Here is a 25,171-nt window from a genome sequence, read left to right as displayed (position 1 = left end):
AACAGAATACACACACACACACACACACACACACACACACACACGCACACATATTGTGCTGATGGGGCTTGTGTCAGTTTAAAACCTCAGTTTTATATAATCATAAATTCCAAGAATGTGAGAGCTGGACGGAACTTTAGAGTATATGTAAAATAAATAGCCACTGAGGGGAAAGACTAAGACCAGACTCCCGACTCCCGACTCCCAGTTCAGGACACTACAGGTTTCTAATCTGTTTTATAGAAAATATTTTTTATCTGAAAAGTTGAAAATCAAAGCAGAAAGAGTTCAAAGAATGATGGTTAGTTTGCTATAAGTGGCTTATTTTTTTACCTGAATTAACTCGGCAGTTCTATCTACCTTTTGCTCATTTTTAGCTTCATAGATTTGACTATGTGGAGACAAGGGGGAGTTAGTACTGTCTGGGTTTCCTCATGTTACCTATGATTCAGAATTAATTACTGTTTGCTTCCTGCTTTAGTTCAGGTAGGTAGAAAATTCTGTTTTCACAACATGGAGCATTAGCTATTCCAGGAGAAATGTCTGTATTAAACGTTGTGGGAGTGAAAGCATTCCTCACAAGATTTGAAGTGTTTGAATTTAAAATTAGGCTGTTTTTTTCAACTGAATTAGGAGGGATTTTACAGTGAATGTTCCTAAACGTTCAGAGTCTCCTGTCCAAAAAGAAAACAAAAGGATTGAGCCTGGACATTAAAAAAAAGAACAGCAAAATGACTCTGAAGTCATGTGAAAGCAGAATTAGTAAATACCATGTGAAATTATTCCATCACGTGTTGGCCTTGCTGTTGCCTTTTTAAAAAATAGGATAATAAGGTTTAACCTTTCTTTCCACTTCATTCTTCCATCTGTGATGTAGTTGGATGATTGCTTAGTGCTATTTATTGAGGATTTTGGTTTTTGCATTTCTTAAGAAAAAAAGTTTGGGGTAATGTAGAAACACCCTGAGCCCAGCACAGTTGGAGATAGGTGACCAAAAAGTGGACTCTGTTTAGGCAATCTGTGAGAACAGACTTGCGATACCACCAGCGGGGATGATCACACTGACCCCACAGGCATCTTGGGATGAAGTAGGGAAGTGTACCTGCTGTGACATCTACCCGGAAGTAAAACAGTAAAAGTATCGTCGACATTCATGATTGATGTCATTTTATATTTCTCTTTATATGGTTTGGTAATCTGAAACACGTAGCTGAATAGTTTTATTACCACTGGTGGTTAACAACAACCTGCTGGAGATGCCAATGACAAGCTGAAATTCAGAACCGCATGCTGGGAGAAATGTGATTTTGTATTGTCACTCACCCACAGACATTTTGTATTTGTGGGGATCCAATCTCAGCTTTTTAATTCTGTCTAAGAAGTTGCTATTTCCAGGGAAACATTTCTGCCATAATTTCGAAAAGGGAGAGGTAAATCTACCATATCACCTGGAGATTGACAGGAAGGGAAGGAAAACAACTCTTTTGAATGCTTTTGGAAGAAAAAAACCTGAGCCATTTTAGTCATTCCCATTTCAGAAGGTTATTCTTATCTGAAAAAGACATTTGAAAAGTTGAAATGGAATACTGCCACTGCCATACCTCACATGGCAAAGGGAAGTAATAGGCAATTATTTTTGTAGGTGCTTCTCAAAAGACAAGCTACGTAGGACTAGGCCTACATTTCTAAGAAAAAATGGGAAAATCAGCAGTTATTCAGTGAATTTCAGTGTCAAGAGTCAGTCATGATTTTTGCCCTGCAGTACATAAATTGAGTTTTCTGGAGGGAAAATAGCTTCCAGTCCCTCTTCCATTGTAATGATAATATGGTTTTATAATATAAAACACTTAAAAACATAAATAATTACACATAATAATTGATTTCGATTTTTTACTTCAAAGGTATCTATTGAGCACCTACTATGTTCTGTGCAGGCCAGGTGTTGGGGCTTCAGTAGTGCTCAGACAGGCATGCTCTGGACCCTCTCCCACAATGCCTGAGGATTCCACCGAAGGCTCCTCCACACATTATATTGGTAAATGCACACAGACTTGTGAATAATTTTGTAAGAGATTATCTTACACAAGCAGTTCTGCAGCATCATATGACCTATCCAACAGGTCATTCTTTACTGATGAATATAACCATGCACCACACTCTTTAATGACTACCTAGTATTCAGTTGCATGTTTCTACCATTGTTTAGGTAAAGCTATCTTCTATTTAAAAAATTATTTTGATGGAAAGCCTGAAAATGAGGTCAAGCTTGATTTGTAGCCAAATGGCTAACCAATTGTACAAACACTTAGAAAAAAACTCCTTTTTTTCTAATTTATAATGCTGTTTCTGTCACTTGCTGAGATCTCCTTCTGTACCCTTCATTTCACGGATTAGTCTGTTTCCCACTGTGTAATAGTATAGCATTTACCCTCTGGTGGTACACCCCCTTAGCACTTCCCCTTCTATTCCCCACACCCCCTGCTATTCTCACATATTTATTCTTCAACATGGCCTTTGGATATCAGTTTTTCAAGGTCACTTCCCCGCAGAATAGGAGTTACCACCCTTTTTTTATTAGTCCCTTATGTTTTCAGTTAAATTTATATACAAGTTTTTATTTATTTGTAAATAATTTAAATGGGACTTTTAATGTTCTTTCTTAAACTAATCAAGCTGTTTTTTTAAATTTAATTTAATTTTATTATTATCATACTTTAAGTTTTAGGGTACATGTGCACAATGTGCAGGTTAGTTACATATGTATACATGTGTCATGTTGGTGTGCTGCACCCATTAACTCGTCATTTAGCATTAGGTATATCTCCTAATGCTCTTCCTCCCCTCTCCTCCCATCCCACAACAGTCCCCAGAGTGTGATGTTCCCCTTCCTGTGTCCATGTGTTCTCATTGTTCAATTCCCACCTATGAATGAGAACATGTGGTGTTTGGTTTTTTGTCCTTGTGATAGTTTACTGAGAATGATGATTTCCAGTTTCATCCATGTCCCTACAAAGGACATGAACTCATCATTTTTTGTGGCTGCATAGTATTCCATGGTGTATATGTGCCACATTTTCTTAATCCAGTCTATCGTTGTTGGACATTTGGGTTGGTTCCAAGTCTTTGCTATTGTGAATAGTGCCGCAATAAATGTACGTGTGCGTGTGTCTTTATAGCAGCATGATTTATAGTCCTTTGGGTATGTACCCAGTAATGGGATGGCTGGGTCAAATGGTATTTCTAGTTCTAGATCCCCGAGGAATCACCACACTGACTTCTACAATGGTTGAACTAGTTTACAGTCCCACCAACAGTGTAAAAGTGTTCCTATTTCTCCACATCCTCTCCAGCACCCGTTGTTTCCTGACTTTTTAATGATGGCCATTCTAACTGGTGTGAGATGGTATCTCATTGTGGTTTTGATTTGCATTTCTCTGATGGCCACTGATGATGAGCATTTTTGCATGTGTTTTTTGGCTGCATAAATGTCTTCTTTTGAGAAGTGTCTGTTCATGTCCTTTGCCCACTTTTTGATGGGGTTGTTTGTTTTTTTCTTGTAAATTTGTTTGAGTTCATTGTAGATTCAGGATATTAGCCCTTTGTCAGATGAGTAGGTTGCGAAAATTTTCTCCCATTCTGTAGGTTGCCTGTTCACTCTTGATGGTAGTTTCTTTTGCTTTGCAGAAGCTCTTTAGTTTAATTAGATCCCATTTGTCAATTTTGGCTTTTGTTGCCATTGCTTTTAGTGTTTTAGACATGTCCTTGCCCATGCCTATGTCCTGAATGGTATTGCCTAGGTTTTCTTCTAGGGTTTTTATGGTTTCAGGTCTAATATGTAAGTCTTTAATCCATCTTGAATTAATTTTTGTATAAGGTGTAAGGAAGGGATCCAGTTTCAGCTTTCTACATATGGCTAGCCAGTTTTCCCAGCACCATTTATTAAATAGGGAATCCTTTCCGCATTGCATGTTTTTGTCAGGTTTGTCAAAGATCAGATAGTTGTAGATATGTGGAGTCATTTCTGAGGGCTCTGTTCTGTTCCATTGATCTGTATCTCTGTTTTGGTACCAGTAGCATGCTGTTTTGGTTACTGTAGCCTTGTAGTATAGTTTGAAGTCAGGTAGCGTGATGCCTCCAGCTTTGTTCTTTTGGCATAAGATTGACTTGGTGATGCGGGCTCTTTTTTGGTTCCATATGAACTTGAAAGTAGTTTTTTCCAATTCTGTGAAGGAAGTCATTGGTAGCTTGATGGGGATGGCATTGAATCTATAAATTACCTTGGGCAGTATGGCCATTTTCACGATATTGATTCTTCCTATCCATGAGCATGGAATGTTCTTCCATTTGTTTGTATCCTGTTTTATTTCATTGAGCAGTAGTTTGTAGTTCTCCTTGAAGAGGTCCTTCACGTGCCTTGTAAGTTGGATTCCTAGGTATTTTATTCTCTTTGAAGCAATTGTGAATGGGAGTTCACTCATGATTTGGCTCTCTGTTTGTCTGTTATTGGTGTATAAGAATGCTTGTGATTTTTGTACATTGATTTTGTATCCTGAGACTTTGCTGAAGTTGCTTATCAGCTTAAGGAGATTTTGTGCTGAGACAATGGGGTTTTCTAGATATACAATCATGTCATCTGCAAACAGGGACAATTTGACTTCCTCTTTTCCTAATTGAATACCCTTTATTTCCTTCTCCTGCCTAACTGCCCTGGCCAGAACTTCCAGCACTATGTTGAATAGGAGTGGTGAGGAGTGCATCCCTGTCTTATGCCAGTTTTCAAAGGGAATGCTTCCAGTTTTTGCCCATGCAGTATGATATTGGCTGTGGGTTTGTCATAGATAGCTCTTATTATTTTGAGATACATCCCATCAATACCTAATTTATTGAGAGTTTTTAGCATGAAGCGTTGTTGAATTTTGTCAAAGGCCTTTTCTGCATCTATTGAGATAATCATGTGGTTTTTGTCTTTGGTTCTGTTTATATGCTGGATTACATTTATTGATTTGCGTATGTTGAACCAGCCTTGCATCCCAGGGATGAAGCCCACTTGATCGTGGTGTATAAGCTTTTTGATGTGCTGCTGGATTCGGTTTGCCAGTATTTTATTGAGGATTTTTGCATCAATGTTCATCAAGGATATTGGTCTAAAATTCTCTTTTTTGGTTGTGTCTCTGCCCGGCTTTGGTATCAGTATGATGCTGGCCTCATAAAATGAATTAGGGAGGATTCCCTCTTTTTCTGTTGATTGGAATAGTTTCAGAAGGAATGGTACCAGTTCCTCCTTATACCTCTGGTAGAATTCGGCTGTGAATCCATCTGGTCCTGGACTCTTTTTGGTTGGTAACTTATTGATTATTGCCTCAATTTCAGAGCCTGTTATTGGTCTATTCAGAGATTCAGCTTCTTCCTGGTTTAGTCTTGGGAGGGTGTATGTGTCTAGGAATTTATCCATTTCTTCTAGATTTTCTAGTTTATTTGAGCAGAGGTGTTTGTAGTATTCTCTGATGGTAGTTTGTATTTCTGTGGGATCAGTAGTGAAATCCCCTTTATCATTTTTTATTGCATCTATTTGATTCTTCTCTCTCTTCTTCTTTATTAGTCTTGCTAGCAGTCTATCAGTTTTGTTGATCTTTTCAAAAAACCAGTTCTTGGATTCATTAATTTTTTGAAGGGTTTTTTGTGTCTCTATTTCCTTCAGTTCTGCTCTGATTTTAGTTATTTCTTGCCTTCTTCTAGCTTTTCAATGTGTTCGCTCTTGCTTTTCTAGTTCTTTGAATTGTGATGTTAGGGTGTCAATTTTGGATCTTTCCTGCTTTCTCTTGTGGGCATTTAGTGCTATAAATTTGCCTGTACACACTGCTTTGAATGTGTCCCAGAGATTCTGGTATGTTGTGTCTTTGTTCTCGTTGGTTTCAAAGAACATCCTTATTTCTGCCTTCATTTGGTTATGTACCCAGTAGTCATTCAGGAGCAGGTTGTTCAGTTTCCATGTAGTTGAGCGGTTTTGAGTGAGTTTCTTAATCCTGAGTTCTAGTTTGATTGCACTGTGGTCTGAGAGACAGTTTGTTATAATTTCTGTTCTTTTACAGTTGCTGAGGAGAGCTTTACTTCCAACTGTGTGGTCAGTTTTGGAATAGGTGTGGTGTAGTGCTGAAAAAATGTATACTCTGTTGATTTGGGGTGGAACGTTCTGTAGATATCTACTAGGTCCGCTTGGTGCAGAGCTGAGTTTAATTCCTGGGTATCTTTGTTAACTTTCTGTCTCATTGATCTGTCTAATGTTGACAGTGGGGTGTTAAAGTCTCCCATTATTATTGTGTGGGAGTCTAAGTCTCTTTGTACGTCACTCAGGACTTGCTTTATGAATCTGGGTGCTCCTGTATTGGGTGCATATATATTTAAGATAGTTAGGTCTTCTTGTTGAATTGATCCCTTTACCATTATGTAATGGCCTTCTTTGTCTCTTTTGATCTTTGTTGGTTTAAAGTCTGTTTTATCAGAGACTAGGATTGCAACCCCTGCCTTTTTTTGTTTTCCATTTGCTTGATAGATCTTCCTCCATCCCTTTATTTTGAGCCTATGTGTGTCTCTGCACATGAGATGAGTTTCCTGAATACAGCACACAGATGGGTCTTGACTCTTTATCCAATTTGCCAGTCTATGTCTTTTAATTGGAGCATTTAGTCCATTTACATTTAAAGTTAATATTGTTATGTGTGAATTTGATCCTGTCATTATGATGTTAGCTGGTTATTTTGCTCATTAGTTGATGCAGTTTCTTCCTAGCCTCGATGGTCTTTACGATTTGGCATGATTTTGCAGTGGCTGGTACCGGTTGTTCCTTTCCATGTTTAGTGCTTCCTTCAGGAGCTCTTTTAGGGCAGGTCTGGTGGTGACAAAAATCTCTCAGCATTTGCTTGTCTGTAAAGTATTTTATTTCTCCTTCACTTATGATGTTTAGTTTGGCTGGATATGAAATTCTGGGTTGAAAATTCTTTTCTTTAAGAATGTTCAATATCGGCCCCCACTCTCTTCTGACTTGTAGAGTTTCTGCCGAGAGATCAGCTGTTAGTCTGATGGGCTTCCCTTTGTGGGTAACCTGACCTTTCTCTCTGGCTGCCCTTAATATTTTTTCCTTCATTTCAACTTTGGTGAATCTGACAATTATGTGTCTTGGAATTGCTCTTCTCGAGGAGTATCTTTGTGGCATTCTCTGTATTTCCTGAATTTGAATGTTGGCCTGCCTTGCTAGATTGGGGCAGTTCTCCTGGATAATATCTTGCAGAGTGTTTTCCAGCTTGGTTCCATTCTCTCCGTCCCTTCAGGTACACCAATCAGACGTAGATTTGGTCTTTTCACATAGTCCCATATTTCTTGGAGACTTTGTTCGTTTCTTTTTATTCTTTTTTCTCTAAACTTCCCTTCTCGCTTCATTTCATTCATTTCATCTTCTGTCAGTGATACCCTTTCTTCCAGTTGATCGCATCAGCTCCTGAGGCTTCTGCATTCTTCACATAGTTCTCGAGCCTTGGCTTTCAGCTCCATCAGCTCCTTTAAGCACTTCTCTGTATTGGTTATTCTAGTTATACATTCATCTAAATTTTTTTCAAAGTTTTTAACTTCTTTGCCTTTGGTTTGAATTTCCTCCTTTAGCTCGGAGTAGTTTGATCATCTGAGGCCTTCGTCTCTCAACTTGTCAAAGTCATTCTCCCTCCAGCTTTGTTCCATTGCTGTTTAGGAACTGCGTTCCTTTGGAGGAGGAGAGGCGCTCTGCTTTTTAGAGTTTCCAGTTTTTCTGCTCTGTTTTTTCCCCATCTTTGTGGTTTTATCTACTCTTGGTCTTTGATGATGGTGATGTACAGATGGGTTTTTGGTGTGGATGTCCTTTCTGTTTGTTAGTTTTCCTCTACCAGACAGGACCCTCAGCTGCAAGTCTGTTGGGGTTTGCTAGAGGTCCACTCCAGACCCTGTTTGCCTGGGTATCAGCAGCGGTGGCTGTAGAACAGCAGATTTTCCATGAACTGCGAATGCTGCTGTCTGATCATTCCTCCTGAAGTTTTGTCTCAGAGGAGTACCCGGCCGTGTGAGGTGTCAGTCTGCCCCTACTGGGGGGTGTCTCCCCCAGTAGGCTGCTCGGGGGTCATGGGTCAGGGACCCACTTGAGGAGGCCGTCTGCCTGTTCTCAGATCTCCAGCTGCGTGCTGGGAGAACCACTGCTCTCTTCAAAGCTGTCATACAGGGACATTTAAGTCTGCAGAGGTTACTGCTGACTTTTTGTTTGTCTGTGCCCTGCCCCCAGAGGTGGAGCCTACAGAGGCAGGCAGGCCTCCCTGAGCTGTGGTGGGCTCCACCCAGTTCGAGCTTCCAGGCTGCTCTGTTTACCTAAGCAAGCCTGGGCAATGGCGGGCGCCCCTCCCCCAGCCTCGCTGCCGCCTTGCAGTTTGATCTCAGACTGCTGTGCTAGCAATCATTGAGACTCCGTGGGCGTAGGACCCTCCGAGCCAGGTGTGGGATATAATCTCCTGGTGTGCTGTTTTTTAACCCCATCGCAAAAGCGCAGTGTTAGGGTGGGAGTGACCTGATTTTCCAGTTGCCGTCTGCCACCACTTTCTTTGACTAGGAAATGGAACTCCCTGACCCCTTGCGCTTCCCGAGTGAGGCAATGCGTCGCCCCACTTCAGCTCGTGCACGGTGCGCTGCACCCACTGTCCTGTGCCCGCTGTCTGGCACTCCCTGGTGAGATGAACCTGGTACCTCAGATGGAAATGCAGAAATCACACGTCTTCTGCGTCGCTCATGCTAGGAGCTGCAAACTAGAGCTGTTCCTATTCGGCCATGTTAATCAAGCTGTTAACTGGTCTTTTAATTGAATGCATATTGTTTATGATATTTTCAGTGGATTATTTTTGGACTTAGTATGTTAATATAATCTGCAAATAATGGTAATTTTTAAAATTTAATTTAGCTAATTTATTTATTTATTTATTTATTTATTTATTTATTTATTTGGATTGAGTTTTACTCTTGTTGCCCAGGCTGGAGTGCAATGGCACGATCTCAGCTCACCACAGCCTCCGCCTCCTGGGTTCAAGCGATTCTTCTGCCTCAGCCTTCCGAGTAGCTGGGATTATAGGCATGCACCACAACACCTGGCTAATTTTGTATTTTTGGTAGAGATGGGGTTTCTCCACACTGGTCAGGCTAATCTCGATCTCCTGACCTCAGGTGATCTGCTCTCAGCCTCCCAAAGTGCTGGGATTACAGGCGTGAGCAACTGCACCCGGCCAATGATGGTAACTTTTACCATTTCTAATATTTAAACCTTAAAAAAAGTTCTCATTTTAACTGTACCTCTTAAATAAGATCCAAAAATAGTGATGTTAAATGATTATCTCACTTGGGCTTTGTTGGGAATGCTTCTAGTATTTGTTAATCTTAATGGTTCAGTTGAAACCTTTGAACATGTGGTCTGAAATGCATGCTTTGTTCATTTTAAGGAATTATCCCGATTCAGATTTTATTCAATCCTTTTTTTCAATCAAGAATAAATGTTGAATTTTTTCAAAGGTTTATTTAAGCCAATAATTGACAGACTTCTATGATTTTTCTCCTTGACTCATTGACACAGTGAATTATTTAGATAGATTTTCTAGGATTATTTTTCTCTGTACTGTTGAACTAGGTTATTTGCATATTAATTCTTTATGATTCACTCTTGACCGTTTTGGCCTGGAGCTTATTATAAATCAGTAACTGGCAACTTTTTCAATGTTATTTTTTGCTTTTTAGCCTAATAAAGTGTTCCAATTAATATATACAAGATTTTTCTACAAAATTATCCATTTCATTCAAGTTTTCTAATCTATTAGCATATTCTTCTTAAAATTTTATCTGAATCTGTCTTCCCCTCCTATATCCAATATTATATATTTGCATTTTTTCTTGATTAGCTTAATGTTTGTATGGTATATTGAGTTTTTTTCCTCAAAGAAAACTTTAACCTATTAATCTACTCTTTCTCCTCTAATTTATTATTATATTTTATCTTTAAATCCATATTTTGGCTTGTCAGGGGCATTCAATTGCCAGGGGCATTTCTTTGGATTCTTTATAGCCTCTTCTGTTGAGCACTTACTTCGTTTATTTTATTGTCTCTTAGCACAGTAGGTATATTTTACTCAATATTGTCTTGTATTTGATAGGTTATTTTACATAATTAGAGTGAGGTTTTTTTTTTTAATCAAATTATTTTTGGGAGTATAAGGACACATGATTCTGACCCTAGTCAGTCAGCTTTCCCACAAACTCCCTGAAAACTCAAGCCCTAGTACAACCTAGGCAAGAACCTAGAACGTTGGAATGAACTGTGTGGAACACTAATTTTTCCTAGATAGAAGAGGCTGAAATAGCTTGTGATGAAAGGCAACCGTGCAGACTCTTCTATTTTACTTATTTTAATGGGCAAGCCCAAATCCAATTCAGTATTAGGATAGTTGTAGTACACGACCACCAACACTATGAGAAATGGAAACAGAAAGGTATTGCTGAGCAAGGACAAGCCATTAGTGCAGAATGTCTTTTGTCCAGCTGGTCTAGGCCATGGAAGGGTCTCCAATGGAGGAAGAGAGAGAGAAAGGAGGTGAGATGCTCCTGCCTTCTCCCATGCAGGAACAGCTGCTATTGTTACCATCCTGACTTTCTGGAAGGGAAATGCAGAACATTCAGATCTATGGATCTGTTTTTAATATTGATCACTAACAGATGTATCCCAATCTGAGTCCTGGAATGTGAGCAATTGTATCAATTCTTGTTCTCTGTTGGAAAGAGCAGGAGAAAGATAGGAAAATAAACACAAAGAAAAACATCAACTTATTCCTAGTGGCCAACTGTTTTCATCTGTACCCATTAAATATTTGTTATTTTCTACAATTGTGGTTTTGATGCCTTCCTTGATCCAAGAGTTGTTTAGAAGACCATTTTTAAAATTTCCAGTGGATCTGGCTTACTTCTATTAGGTATTTATGTCAGTTTTATAGAAATGTCATTGCTGAGGTGATTTAAAAGGGTTCTTTAACATTTTAGAATCTTTTGACTGTGGGCTCATGTTCATTTCTGGTGGCTTTCCAAGACACTCTTGCTTGCTCTGGGCTTGAGAAGTATCCTTTACAGATGATTTTATTTTCCTACCAGAGCTCCAGGGAGCTTTCCCTAGTTCTGGGTCTGGTTTTTTGGGTCATTTCTCAGCCTGGATTTCCTGAGTCCCAGCATCCTCCTTGTCTCAGGCTAAGAGGGCTCTAGTTTTCTTCAGCTGATTCCACCACCCTGCCCCCAAGCAGATTTCAAGCTTCTCTGCTGCTTCTCCAGGCTAAGGGTGGAATTCTCCAGGACATGCATGTCCTGATTTTTGGTGGGTAAGTCTCTCCAGGTCCCTGTGATCTGTGATCTGGACCCAGTGCCCACAGGACTATCAAGACTCCAGACAATAAGGGTATGTCTGTTGTCATTTTGGCTTCAGCTTCTACTCTGGGATTACTTCTGTGACTTCGATTCTCTCTTGACTTTGTATACCTGGAGATTTCCCTTTCTTGGTTTCAGCACAACTTTATAATTGAAAGTTATTTTTCTAAAATATAGGCAAATGACCTGAGTAGACATTTATCAAAAGAAGACATACAAACGGCCAACAAGTATGTGAAAGTGTGCTCAACTTCATTAATCATCATGGAAATGCAAATCAAAACCAGAATGAGATAGCACCTCACACCCATTAGGATGGCTGTTATCAAAAAGACAGAAGATAAGTGCTCGTGAGAATGTAAAAAAAAAAAAAAAAAAAAAAAGAAAAGAAGCATGTATACTGTTGGTTGGGATATGAATTAGTTCAGCCATTATGGAAAACAGTATGGAGGTTCCTCAAAAAGTTAGAATACCATATAGTCCAGCAATCTCATGACAGGGTATATATCCAGAGGAGTTGAACTTGGTATGTTGAAGGGATATTTGCATTCCCATGTTCATCACAGCATTGTTCACAACAGCCAAGACAAGAAGACAACCTAATGTCCATTGACAGATACGTGAATTAAAAAATATAGCATACGATGGAATGTTGTTCGGCCTTTAAAAAGAAGGAGATTCTGTCATTTATGGTAACATGTCTTAGGGTTCTCTAGAGGGACAGAACTAATAGGATAGACGTATATATGAAAGGGAGTTTACTAAAGAGCATTAACTCACACCATCACAAGGTGAATTCTCACAATAGGCTGTCTGCAAGCTGAGGAGGAAGGAAGCCAGTCCAAGTCCCAAAACCTCAAAAGTAGGGAAGCTGACAGTGCAGCCTTCAGTCTGTGGCCAAAGGCCCAAGAGCCCCTGGCAAACCACTAATGTAAGTGCAACAGTCCTAAAAGCTCAAGAACTTAGAGTGTGATGTTTTGAGGGCAGGAAGCATCCAGCATAAGAGAAAGATGAAGGCCGGAAGACTAAGCAAGTCTGCTAATTCCACCTTCTTTTGCCTGCTTTTTTCTAGCTCTGCTGGCAGCCAAGGGGATAGTGCCCACCCACATTAAGGGTGGATCTGCCTCTCCTAGTCCACTGATTCAAATGTTAATCTCCTTTGGCAGCACCCTCACAGACACACCCAGGAACAATACTTTGCATTGTTCAATCCAATCAAGTTGACACTCAGTATTAACCATCACAGTGGATGAACCTGGATGACATTATGCTAGGTAAAATAAGCCAGATACACGTGACAAATGCTGTATGATTTCACTTACATGTGAAATCCATAAAAGTCAAACTCATAGAAGCAGAGAGTGGAATAGTGATTGTCAGGGGATGGAGGGTGGGGAAAATGGGGAGATCTTGGTCCAAGGATACAAAGTTTCCGTTATGCAGGATGAATAAGTTCTGGAGATCTAACATACAGCATGGTGACTATAGTTAACAGTGCCATATTCTACACTTGAAACTTGCCGAGAGTCGTCCCTAAGTATTCTCACCACAGACACACAAAAAAGATAGCTATGTGAGGTGGTGAGTGTATTAATTAGCTTGATTATTACATTATTTCTTAATGTGTACATATATTAAAACATCACATCACACAGTAAATATATACAATTTTTATTTGTCAATGATGCCTCAGTAAAGCTGGGGAAAAAAGAACACATACTCTCTAAAGCCAAATAAAATTTATTTCGTTCTATTTTCTTTAGAATTTGTACATTTGAGAAACAGAGGGGCAGAGGTGAGGAGAGGGTCCCTGTGTTCCAGTTCCATTTGCACTGTTGCCTGGGAGTCTGGGTTGACAGTCATACCAATACCATGGCTAATGGTTCATTTCTGGGCCTCAGTTTGTATATAATTATAGGACCTATGCACAATATGTCTTCTATTAATTTGCTTCAATTAAATTCAGCAAATACTTATTGGGAATGTATTACAGGGCAGTTATTGTGTTGAGTGCTATGAGAGTTATGGTCTTGATTGCCAAGGATTCATGATCTAGTGGGACGGGCAGATGGACAGAACTGTGACGTAAAGGAACATGCATATGCACATGTGTGGGGAAGGGCATATCTGACAAATAATCTGAAATGAGGGAGCTGCAATAGCTGCTTTTTCTATTTGATGCTGCCCATTTATGTTGCTTTCATTTTATCCTTACTGTCTCCTGTTCTATCCCTACTCCCCTGGCCCAGTAGAGCAGACAGAGTATGCACTTTCTCTTGTGATGGAGGTAATCCAGGAGTGAGGCCACTTGTTAGATTCTGGGGGTAGAAACCAGAGTGGACAGATGAATCCAAGAGGTTCTCAAGTTTTGGGGGCCTCACAGAATCCTTTGAAAATCTGAAAAAAAAAAAAAAAACAAAAAAAAACCCAGAAACTGATAAGTTCCATTCTCAGAAAAATACTTCTTTGTGCATGTGGTTTCTGGTTTCCTGAAGCCCCTCTGTAGAGCTCCTAGGGTAAGGAACTGCTGAAGTCAGTGTCAGAGAAAACCTGTTCAGGTTTTGATTGCAAGTCCTTCTGGAAAGGGAAATAATTTCGTTTCAACCACACAATAAATAAACAGACACACAGATGCCATGAGAATCAGTTAACATGGCCACTGTCTCATACGGATATAATTTACCCTTCCTAGCACTGTCTAAATATGGTTACCAGCATTAATACTAACAAACTATGGAGATGTTATGAACTCAATCCCCATACGGGTAGAGTATGGCAACAACTGTGGTCGAATCAGCCATCTCTCCCAACTATAAGAATTCAAGCATATAAAACCCCAGCTACCAGATGTGATGCTGTAGAAACCATCTGCAAATTTAATGCTGTTGTAATGATGATGGAAAGACTCATTGTGAAATGGAATATCTGATCCTTGTTTACAAAAGTCAAGTATGTTGACTCCCACTTTTGCTATTTCAATTGCCTTCACCCTGTGTGAATCACAGTTGTAATACTGACACATTACTTTTGTCAGTGTAAGATAAAAAATAAAGTATTATTTTTTCTTTAATTGGATTCTCAATGCACTATAAAAATTTCAGTGTGTTATCATCTGAGGGTAATTTGGTTCTGGGTAATCTCATATGATTAAAATTTCTAAACAGTGGAACCCTGATTGTGGGATGCATATTCTTAGCAAACAAATGCAGTTTTTACATTTCTTATGATTTTATTTATGAAGAGTATTTTTAATGAACTGCATTTGATTTTTTATCTCAAATCTATCCCATTACATTTGACTTGCTTTTCTTTTTGTTAAAAGTCAATAAGTGTAACAGTTTTATGAAAACCTTATAAAATTCAACCTTATAAAAAGAAAAATTATATTTTTTTAAATGAGAAAAGATGCCTCATTTCTCCTTTCTCTGCCCTTATCAGCTTCTTTAATGACATTGCATGTTTGTTTTTATGTTATTAACTATTGACAAAGAAAAGAGGAAAAAGCAAAAACATATTTTACATTTAATATGTATCAAATACACGCTGCCCTAATGTAAAATTATGAAAAGGGGAAGACCCTTCAACAGAGTTGAAAGAGCCGCAGCCCTGGGTTACAGGGCTTAGAGGTTATTTCTAGCTCTGAGCCTAGTTTTCTGTACAGCCTTGAGCAAACCACTTACCTCTGTCCATTTCTCTTTTCTTGTCTTTAAAATTGACAACAATTTCATGGAGACTTTAAGTGAAACTCAAATGCCTATCACAATATAGCACCCCTCCATATGCAAACATCTTAGTCTTTCCCTTTCTCAGTAATTATATTATTTATAAGGAGGTATTCATTTATTTACTTGTGTAGTACCTTTTTGCTTTGTTGGGACAGGGTCTCACATTCCCAGCATCTAGCACAACGCCAGCACACTATACTGACTCTCTCATCCTTCTCAAGTCACATCTCCTGGGAAGCGTTTTCAGAGTGGCCGCCCTCCCGCTAGGTGGAATTGACATTTCAGTCTCTCTTCAACCCCGGCCTACCCAGTACAGATTTCTCAAAAATCACAGGCTACATTTGATTGCATTTGTTCTGTGTAAGTCTTTTTGTTCTTGCAAGTTCATCAAGGCTTTCTTGGACAAGAACCCTGTCTTAGTTATCTCTGTGTACCAAGCATCTAGGATAGTGCACTGTCTACAGTAGATACCTGATTTTTAAGTGAACGAAAAACATTACGATTGTGGAGGTTGGGCTAGCACACTAGGTGAATTGACTTATGTTCTGGCACTCTGTCCAATCCACCTTAGAAAGCCCTGCCCATTTCTGGGTGGGCAGGGGAGCTGTGGTTCTGAGATGTGTGCTGTAGTTAGGGTTACTGTATGTGCTGCCTTGCCTGCCACACTCCCATTTCCTGCCCACTCACTCTGGCATCCCATTCAGCTTAGCGTTCATCCCAGATATATGTTACTTTAATATTTAGAAAATGTTTAGAGAGTTTTAAAAGTAATTTCACAGGGCTGTATTATCATTTTATTTATGTATAACTAGGTATATTTTACATATCATAAACTTCACCAGTTTCAGAAGTCCAATTCAATGACTTTTTGTCAATTTACTGAGTGGTTCAACCATAACCATATCTAGTTTAGAATATTTTCATCATCTCAATAAAAGCCCTCATGCCCATTTATGGTTAATCCCTGTTTCTATCCCCAGCTAGTAATCTACTGTCTATCAATTTGCCTTTTCTAGGAATTTCACCTAAATGGAACCATGCAATATGTGGTCTCTTTTGTCTGGCATCTTTCACTAATGCTTCTGAGGCTCATCTGTCTTGTAGCAGGTATCATTCGTTCATTCCTTTTTTATTGCTGAGTAGTATTCCAATTTATGGATATACTACCTTGTATCTACCCAGCTAATAGAACTATATTATAATTTAAAACCAATTGTTTGGTAATAAATATTTCAAAAACACTGTATACCTTATTATTTTGGTGTCGCTTGTCTCCTCTGAATTATCTGTTTGGATGGTACCAGCACCCTGGCTACAGCATAACTTGCCCACAGGTAATTTCCAGTGTAGAGAACCCTTAGCCAGGTTGGTTTGATTTTTGTTCATATCAACATTTCTTGAACACCTTTGTGCTGGATCCTAAAGATGAAAAAATTAGTAAGATATCATCCCTGCCTTTGAAGAACTTATAGTCTAATAATAACAGCTAACATCGTTGAGTACCTACTATTGCCAGGTATGGTTCTAAGTATATTACATGTATTATCTCATTAAATCCTCATGATAGCATATGAGGAAGATAGTACCATTGTTATCTTTTATAGATTAAACTGGTTCAGAGAGGTTAGGTCACTAACCCAAGTAGCTTCCACTGGTTTAGGAGACTGGATGTATGGTAGATGGTGGTGCTGGTAACTGAGATAGGAAACTCAGAAAAAAATAATAGTTCTTAAAAGGCAGGAATGGAAAAGATATAAAGAGAGTTTGAGACAGATTGAATCTGAGATACCATGGGACGCTTGAGGAGAAATTTTCGATGGGTATTTGCATCTACTTATTTAAAGCTGGGGCACGAAATCAAAGCTAGAAATATAAATTGTCATTAGCATTTAAGAGGAGTAAAGTCACAAGAAAGGATGCCACTCAGGGAGAGTGCGTAGAAGGAGAAAAGCTGAAGCTGAGCCTTGGGGAGCACCAGTGTGCACAGGAAAGCTGGAGCAAAGCAACTCCACACCCAGAAGAAACATCGGCGATATGGGAGGAGAACCAAAAGATAGCTGGGCCGCAGGAGCCAACAGGCAGACAGGTGAGGCAAGTAAAGCAGCAAATGCAGCATAAAGACCCAGGAAGATGACACCAAAAGTGTCTCCTCACTGTGCGAATGTGGAGGCTATTGATGACATTTGCTTTCAAAGACTGGCAAGGTCGGAAGCCAGTTGGTAGTGGATTTAGAAATTAATGGGCCATACACTATTCACAATAGCAAAGAGTTGGAACCAACCCAAATGTCCAACAACGATAGACTGGATTAAGAAAATGTGGCACATATACACCATGGAATACTATGCAGCCATAAAAAATGATGAGTTCATGTCCTTTGTAGGGACATGGATGAAATTGGAAAACATCATTCTCAGTAAACTATCACAAGGACAAAAAACCAAACACCGCATGTTCTCACTCATAGGTGGGAATTGAACAATGAGAACTCATGGACACAGGAAGGGGAACATCACACTCCGGGGACTGTTGTGGGGTTGCGGGAGGGGGAAGGGACAGCATTAGGAGATATACCTAATGCTAAATGAGGAGTTAATGGGTGCAGGAAATCAACATGGCACATGGATACATATGTAACAAACCTGCACATTGTGCACATGTACCCTAAAACCTAAAGTATAATAATAAAAAAAAAGAAATTAATGGGCCATAATTACAAGTAAGGGCTACCCTTTTGAGAGATTCAAAAACTAAAGCCTTGAAGCCTTAGAGCATTAAAGGAATATTTTCTTTTCAATATGACAGACTTGAGAATACTTACATGCTTTGGGTAGGGAACCCAGAAAGGAGAAGTGTTGAAAATATTAATATAAGAGAGTAAGGAAACAATTCAGTAGTTCTCAACCCTGGCTATATGTGAGAACCACCTGGGCTGGAGAAAGCAGTTGGGGGGATGCCGTTTAAGAACAGAAACTCTCATTCAGCTGGTCTTGTAGAAGGGCTGAGGCATCGATAAAATTTGTATAGCTCCCTAGATGATCCTAATTTATAGCCAGGGTTGAAAAGCACTGGGATAATTGATAGAATGGTATTTCAGAGGAGGTGGGAGTAGATGGGATTAATAGCAACACAGAGGCATTGGCCTTGACCAGGAGAACAAGTATGTGAGTCTGTGAGACCAGGGGTGAGCATGAGTATGTTTGTAGATAAGTTTACAGATGTAAAGGTAGGAAGTTGAAGTCACACATGCCTATTCAGTATTCTCAGTTGAAGGGTGAGGCTAATAGGTGAAGGGAGTTGGAGCTCCATGGCTTGAGACAGGAGGTAAAACTTTGGAATACATTCTGGAGGGAGTAGGGTGGGGAGTTGAACAGTGGTCAGCTTGTGCAGATGGCCCACCTGTAGTTGGGGATACACAGTCCTAATGCAGTTCCAGTGTGAAAATAAAACCTAAAAGGGCCATTTCTTCCAGCAGTCTGGGTGCAGGGAGGGAGACTTACAGTCATGATGCAGGGCTGGGGTTTTGCCTAGAATGGGCTCAGTAAGGACAGGGTGGTAGATTCTGAAGATCCCACTGATGGAACAGTACAAGAGTTTTCAACCATGGATCCCAGGAAAAGGAGAGAAGCAAGTGAGGACAGAGGAGGCTGATTAGGCGGAAATGAAGGGCATGGAGACTGAATGGGCCACTGAGATCCAGGTGAAAGACTGGTAAGGTGAGTGGCATGAACACACTGGCAGGATGGGAGCTCATGGTTGGCGCATGCTATTGGAAGTTAGGCTAATATGGATCAGCTCCAAGGTGCAGTGCTTGACTGTGGTTAAGGTTGAATGAGTTAAGATTAAAAGTAAAAGTCAGTTGAGCGGAAGATGTAAAGGACATATTAGGCTAGGGTATTGGATATATCATTTATCTGGAGACTGAAAACATCCTATAAAGGGTTAAGTTTGAGCTGTTAAACGATGAGCCTGATGCCCATTTTTCTGGATGAATAAGAGAGGACAATCATAGACATGCATCAGGATTAGTGAGATAAGGAGAGGTAGATGTTCAGCCATGAGACTCAAAGCAGGCGAGAATTTTACCAGAAGTTGGTAGATAATTTATGGTTTTGGTTGGAATGAGGAAAGCAGAGATGGTAAAACTTTCTTCCAATTAAACTCCATGGTGTTTAGGCCATGGAACAGGTAGCATTTTCCACCAGAGAAATCTGCAGGGAAAAAGGAATCCTGGGAAAAGATGAGTTTGGGGTGGGCAAGAAAGTGCAAGTTATGTTCTAATCAGGGGGTGGTGTGGAAGGGAGGTGTTTCCCAAAGTCTGGCATTGAGTAAACAGCAACGGCACTGGTTGGACCTTCAGCTTGAGAGCTGGATTCCTGCTTCAAGTCTCCTTCCATCCTTATGACTCATGAAAGAGAAAGTCTTCATTTATGCTGCCATTCTTTAAAGATCCCTCTATCACTTGCTAATCTTGCTTTCCAGCAAAGACAGAGTAGGCCTTAGGCATAAAGCTGGATTTTAATAGGGTCTTGTTAGTATTTCATCTATTTTAATTTTTTTTTTTTTTGAGACGGAGTCTCGCTCTGTCACCCAGGCTGGAGTGCAGTGGCGTGATCTCCACTCACTGCAAGCTCTGCCTCCCGGGTTCACACCAGTCTCCTGTCTTAGCCTCCTAAGTAGCTGGGACTACAGGTGCCTGCCACCACGCCTGGCTAAGTTTTTTTATTTTTTAGTAGAGACAGGGTTTCACTGTGTTAGCCAGGATGGTCTTGATCTCCTGACCTCGTGATCTGCCCACCTCGGCCTCCTAAAGTACTGAGATTACAGGCTCACGCCGCCGTGCCCAGCCTCATCTATTTTAATGTTACCTTGTCATAGAAAATGATCCTGGTATATTTATGTCATATAAAATCCTTTGTAAAATATGTATTTAAGTCTTTAAAAAGCAAGTTCATTTTTAAATATTCAATAAATAATAGCAGAAGTGGCAAAAAATAGCAAAGGTGGTATGGGAATGACTGGGGTTTTGGAAGTTCTGACCCAGGGGGTGATTTATGAAGGACAAGATGCAGGGGAAGGATTTAAAAGGGAGAGCAGGCAAGAACACTAAGGAAGGAAAGGAAACTTTTGAGAAGATAAAGGGTCCAACATCCAAGGCAGACCTAGACCATTCAGATCTTCTGAGTTTCCTTAGGATAGTCTCCAGAAGCAGAAGAGGCCCCTGAAGCTCCTCTGCCCAGATCTCCTGTTGCTGCTCAACACGGAACTCAGAGACCAGAGACCCGGCTGGGCCAGGGCAGCCTTTGCGAGGCTATGCTCCCAAGCAGGTAGTGGGAATTTTGTGTGCTCATTAATGAAGGTTCTTAATGGAGTCAAAGGAAAAACCACAGACCTACCAAGTTGAACCCAAACAGCACCTTGCTATGGCTTCTTTTCTCCCAAGATGTAGTTCATTAGGAACAAGTTTCTGAGTGTGTATAGTTGAGGGTACTTCGGTTTTAAAGCAGTGGAGTCAAGCAAAGGCAGTAGTGAGAGGTTTTTAGTCCTCTACAAGGAAAACAAGACACTGTCAAAAAAAATCATGGACAACACAAACAAATGGAAACACATCCCATGTTCGTGGATGGGTAGAATCAGTATTGTGAAAATGAGCATACTGCCAAAAGTAGTCTAGAAATTCAATGCAATTCTCATCAAAATACCACCATCTTTCTTCACAGAACTAAAAAAAAAAACCAATTCAAAAGTTCATATGGAACCAAAAAAGAGCCTGCATAGCCAAAGCAAGGCTAAGCAAAAAGAACAAATCTGGAGGCATCACCGTACCCGACTTCAAACTATACTGTAAGGATATATTCACCAAAACAGCATGGTACTGGTATGAAAATATGCACACAGATCAATTGGACAGAATAGAAAACCCAGAAATAAAGCCAAATACCTACAGCCAACTGATTTTTGACAAAGCGAACAAAAACATAAAGTGGGGAAAGGACACCTTATTCAACAAATGAGGCTGGGATAATTGGCAAGCCACGTGCAGAAGAATGAAACTGGATTCTCATCTCTTACCTTAGAGAAAAATCAACACAAGATGGATCAAAGACTTAAATCTAAGACCTGAAACCATAAAAATTCTAGAAGAGAACATCAGAAAAACCTTTCTAGAAATTGGCTTAGACAAATACTTCATGACTAAGAACCCAAAAGCAAATGCAACAAAAGAAAGATAAATAGATGGGACTTAAAACTAAAAAGCTTCTGCTCAGCAAAAGAAATAATCAGCAGAGTAAACAGACAACCTACAGAGTCGGAGAAAATCTTTGCAAACTATGCATCTGACAAAGGACTAATAACCAGAATCTACAAGGGACTCAAACAAATCAGAAGAAAAAAAATCCCATCAAAAAGTGGGCAAAAGACATAAATAGACAATTCTCAAAAGAAGATATGTAAATGGCCAACAAACGTATGAAAAAATGCTCATCATCACTAATTATCAGGGAAATGCAAATCAAAACTACAATGTGATACCACCATACTCCTGCAAGAATGGCCATAATTAAAAAATCAAAAAATAATAGATGTTAACATGGATGTGTGAAAAGGGGAACATTTGAATACTGGTGGTGGGAATGTAAACTAGTACATCCATTATGGAAAACAGTGTGGAGATTCCTTAAAGAACTCAAAGTAGATCTACTATTTGATCTAGCAATCCCATTACTGGGTACCTACCCAGAGGAAAATAAGTCGTTATAGGAAAAAGACACTTGCACATGCATATTTATAGCAGCACAATTTGCAATTGCAAAAATATGGAACCAGCCCACATGCCAATCAGTCAACAAATGGATAAACAAAATGTGATATATATGCCATGGAATACTACTCAACCATAAAAAGGAATGAAATAATGGCATTCGCAACAACCTGGATGGAACTGGAGACCATTATCCTAAGTGAAGTAGCACAAGAATGGAAAACCAAACATCATATGTTCTCACTCATAAGCGGGAGCTAACCTATGAGGATGCAAAGGTGTAAGAATAATATAATGGACTTTGGAGACTCGGGGAAGGGTGGGAGGGGGGTCATGGATAAAAGACTGCACATTGCGTATAGTGTACATTCCTTAGCTGATGGGTGCACTAAAATCTTGGAAATCACCACTAAAGAACTTATCCATATAACCAAACACCACCTGTTCCCCCAAAACTTATTGAAATATAAAAAAAGAAAAAATCCATCGTATCCAAAGTATATGATACCCTGTAATTTTCCTTTTTAAAAATTTTTTAAATATATTTTTTATTTTATTTTACTTTATTTTATTTTACTTTAAGTTCCAGGATACATGTGGTGAATGTACAGGTTTGTAACCCAGGTATACGTGTGCCATGGTGGTTTGCTGTACCTATCAACTCATCACCTAGGTTTTAAGCCCCACATGCATTAGCTATTTGTCCTGATGCTCTCCATCTCCTCCCCCAGCAACAAGCACCAGTGTGTGTTGTTCCCCACCGTGTCCATGTGTTCTCATCGTTCATCTCCCACTTATGAGTGAGAACATGTGGTGTTTGGCTTTCTGTTCCTGTGTTAGTTTGCTGAGGATGATGGCTTCCAGCTTCATCCATGTTCCTGCAAAGGACATGATCTCATTCCTTTTTATGGCTGCATAGTATTCCATGTGTATATGTACCACATTTTCTTTACCCAGTCTAGAATTGATGGACATTTGAGTTGGTTCCATGTCTTTGTTATTGTGAATAGTGTTGCAGTAAACATATGTGTGCATGTATCTTTATAACAGAATAATTTCTTTTTTTTTTTTTTTTTTTTTTTTAGACAGAGTCTTGCTCTGTCACCCAGTCTGGAGTGCAGTGGTGCTATCTCGGCTCACTGCAACTTCTGACTCCCAGGTTCCAGCAATTCTCCTGCCTCAGCTTCCCAAGTAGCTGGGACTACAGGCATGCACCACCATGCCTGGCTAATTTTTGCATTTTTTAGTAGAGACGGGGTTTCACCATATTGGCCAGGCTGGTCTCGAACTCCTGACCTCACGATCCACCCGCCTCAGCCTCCCAAAGTGCTGGGATTACAGGCGTGAGTCACCTCACCCAGGCATAACAGAATGATTTATATCCCTTTGGGTATATACTCAGTAATGGGATTGCTGGGTCAAATGGTATTTGTGGTTCTAGATCCTTGAGGAATCACCATACTGTCTTCTACAATGGTTGAACTAATTTACAGTCCCACCAACAGTGTAAGTGTTCCTATTTCTCCACAGCCTCACCAGCATCTGTTGTTTCTTGACATTTTAATAACCATTCTGACTAGCATGAGATGGTATCTCATTGTGGTTTTGATTTGCATTTCTCTAATTATCGGTGATGTTGAGCTTTTTTTAATATGTTTGTTGGCCGCATAAATTTCTTCTTTTGAGAAGTGTCTCATCATGTCCTTTGCCCACTTTTTGATGGGGTTGTTTTTTTCTTGTAAATTTGTTTAAGTTCTTTGTAAATTCAGGATATTAGACCTTTGTCAGATGAGTATTTTCCAAAAATTTTCTCCCATTCCGGATGGTTCTGGGAAAATTGGCTAGCTATATGCAGAAAACTGAAACTGGACCCCATCCTTACACCTTATACAAAAATTAACTCAAGGTGGATTAAAGATTTAAATGTAAAATCCCAAAGCATAAAACCTTAGAAGAAAACCTAGGCAATACCATTCAGGACCTAGGCAATACCATTCAGGACATAGGCATGAGCAAAGATTTTATGATGAAATAACCAAAAGCAATTGCAACAAAAGCTAAAATTGACAAATAAGATGTAATTAAAGAGCTTCTGCACAGCAAAAGATACTCTGTAATTTTCAAAGTAGTTAAAACAAGTTTAAATAAAGTCTAAATTCTTTCTTAAAAAAATAATAAAATAAAATGGATAAGGAAAACCAGGTGGCATATAATACTCAAACAATGAAAAAGAAGGAATAACACGTTCAAGTTGAAATATTTTGATTATGTTGTGGTGTCACTGGCTCTTGTCTTTCTGCTGTGACCAGGGCATGTTTCATTTGGTCATCAAAATCCCGAGGAGCTCAGTTGCATGATTTGGAATAAGAACGTGAGTTTCAGTATCAGCATGCCATCTTAATGGCCTCAGAACAGTGCTATTGATTATGACCATTCAGAAAAATATGATTCTTGCTTACTTGACAAATGAAGAGCTGCCTCATTGTCTTAATTCATCTTTGGAAATAATGCAAGCATTTCATCACTCTTGGATGGCTGAATTTGCATCCGAGATCATCTTGGAGCATTTCACAGGAGCTACACTCCAGAGGGAAATACTACACATAGAGGCAGAGAAGGCAGACCTGAGTATCACACAGTAAAAGTAGAATCCCACCTTTTTGTCCACTCTCCACATTTCACAGGGGAAAGGGAATCATTTTGATTTTATGCTTTCAGAAATTTTGGCTTAAATATGACTTCACATTTTGAAAAATAGTGATTAGTGTTGTCGCATCTAGTCTCTTAGGATAAACTGCTTTACAAATTTAACGTTATGGTTTGGAAATTTTCTTAGTTAAGTACCAAGAATTTCTATTTTTTATTACCCATAAATTTCAATTTAACACCAACCTGCAAAAAAACAATAATCTTCAGTGCTCAGAAGATGTGCAGTCCCCATAGAGCAGAGCAAAATGTCTATATTGACCAAAGTTTTAAATACCAGAGCAGCACTGATACTGCTGTTGGGAACAGGTATCACCCAGGGGATTTGTGGTTTATCAGACATTGTCACTGATTCTCTTGCTCCACATGAAATGCCCCCTCTTTTCATTGAGAGTTCAAAGTGTAGAAAAAGAAGAAACTGACCAGATGGTAATTTATAATATAAAGTTGTGAATGTGACTTCAGTGAAGATTGCTGAGTGAATACAAGAACAAGATCATTTAGCATAAAATTAACAGCA

The 25,171-nt window shown here is 39.5% G+C and overlaps 2 protein-coding genes across 7 annotated transcripts in view; one reads left to right on the top strand and one right to left on the bottom strand.

The window, feature by feature from the left end:
• MTUS2 (microtubule associated scaffold protein 2) overlaps window positions 1-25,171 on the top strand; it is a 701,667-nt gene that overhangs the window by 426,017 nt on the left and 250,479 nt on the right. The gene's annotated exons all lie outside the window — the stretch shown is intronic.
• On the bottom strand, window positions 13,152-24,966 carry LOC131383289 (uncharacterized). The gene is made up of 3 exons (XM_058437724.1): window positions 24,405-24,966; window positions 16,432-16,601; window positions 13,152-13,854 (listed from the first exon to the last, which is right to left on the bottom strand). Exons 1-3 carry the CDS (start codon window positions 24,426-24,428, stop codon window positions 13,647-13,649), a joined length of 402 nt encoding a protein of 133 aa, XP_058293707.1. The 5' UTR covers window positions 24,429-24,966; the 3' UTR covers window positions 13,152-13,646.

The sequence above is a fragment of the Hylobates moloch genome, unplaced genomic scaffold (genome assembly GCF_009828535.3).
Source record: "Hylobates moloch isolate HMO894 unplaced genomic scaffold, HMol_V3 SCAFFOLD_4, whole genome shotgun sequence".
NCBI lineage: Eukaryota > Metazoa > Chordata > Mammalia > Primates > Hylobatidae > Hylobates > Hylobates moloch.
This window is presented reverse-complemented; position numbering and strand designations above follow the sequence as displayed.

Coding starts and splice junctions, on each gene's coding strand:
- LOC131383289 (XM_058437724.1), bottom strand. CDS start 24,428: ATGAGGCAGCTCTTCATTTGTCAA. Junction 16,602..24,404: donor GGCAGCTCTTCATTTGTCAA/GTAAGCAAGAAT, acceptor TTTCATCTTTAG/GATCCAGCACAAAGGTGTTC. Junction 13,855..16,431: donor AGCGACACCAAAATAATAAG/GTATACAGTGTT, acceptor TTTTTTTTTCAG/ATTTTCAAAGGATTCTGTGA.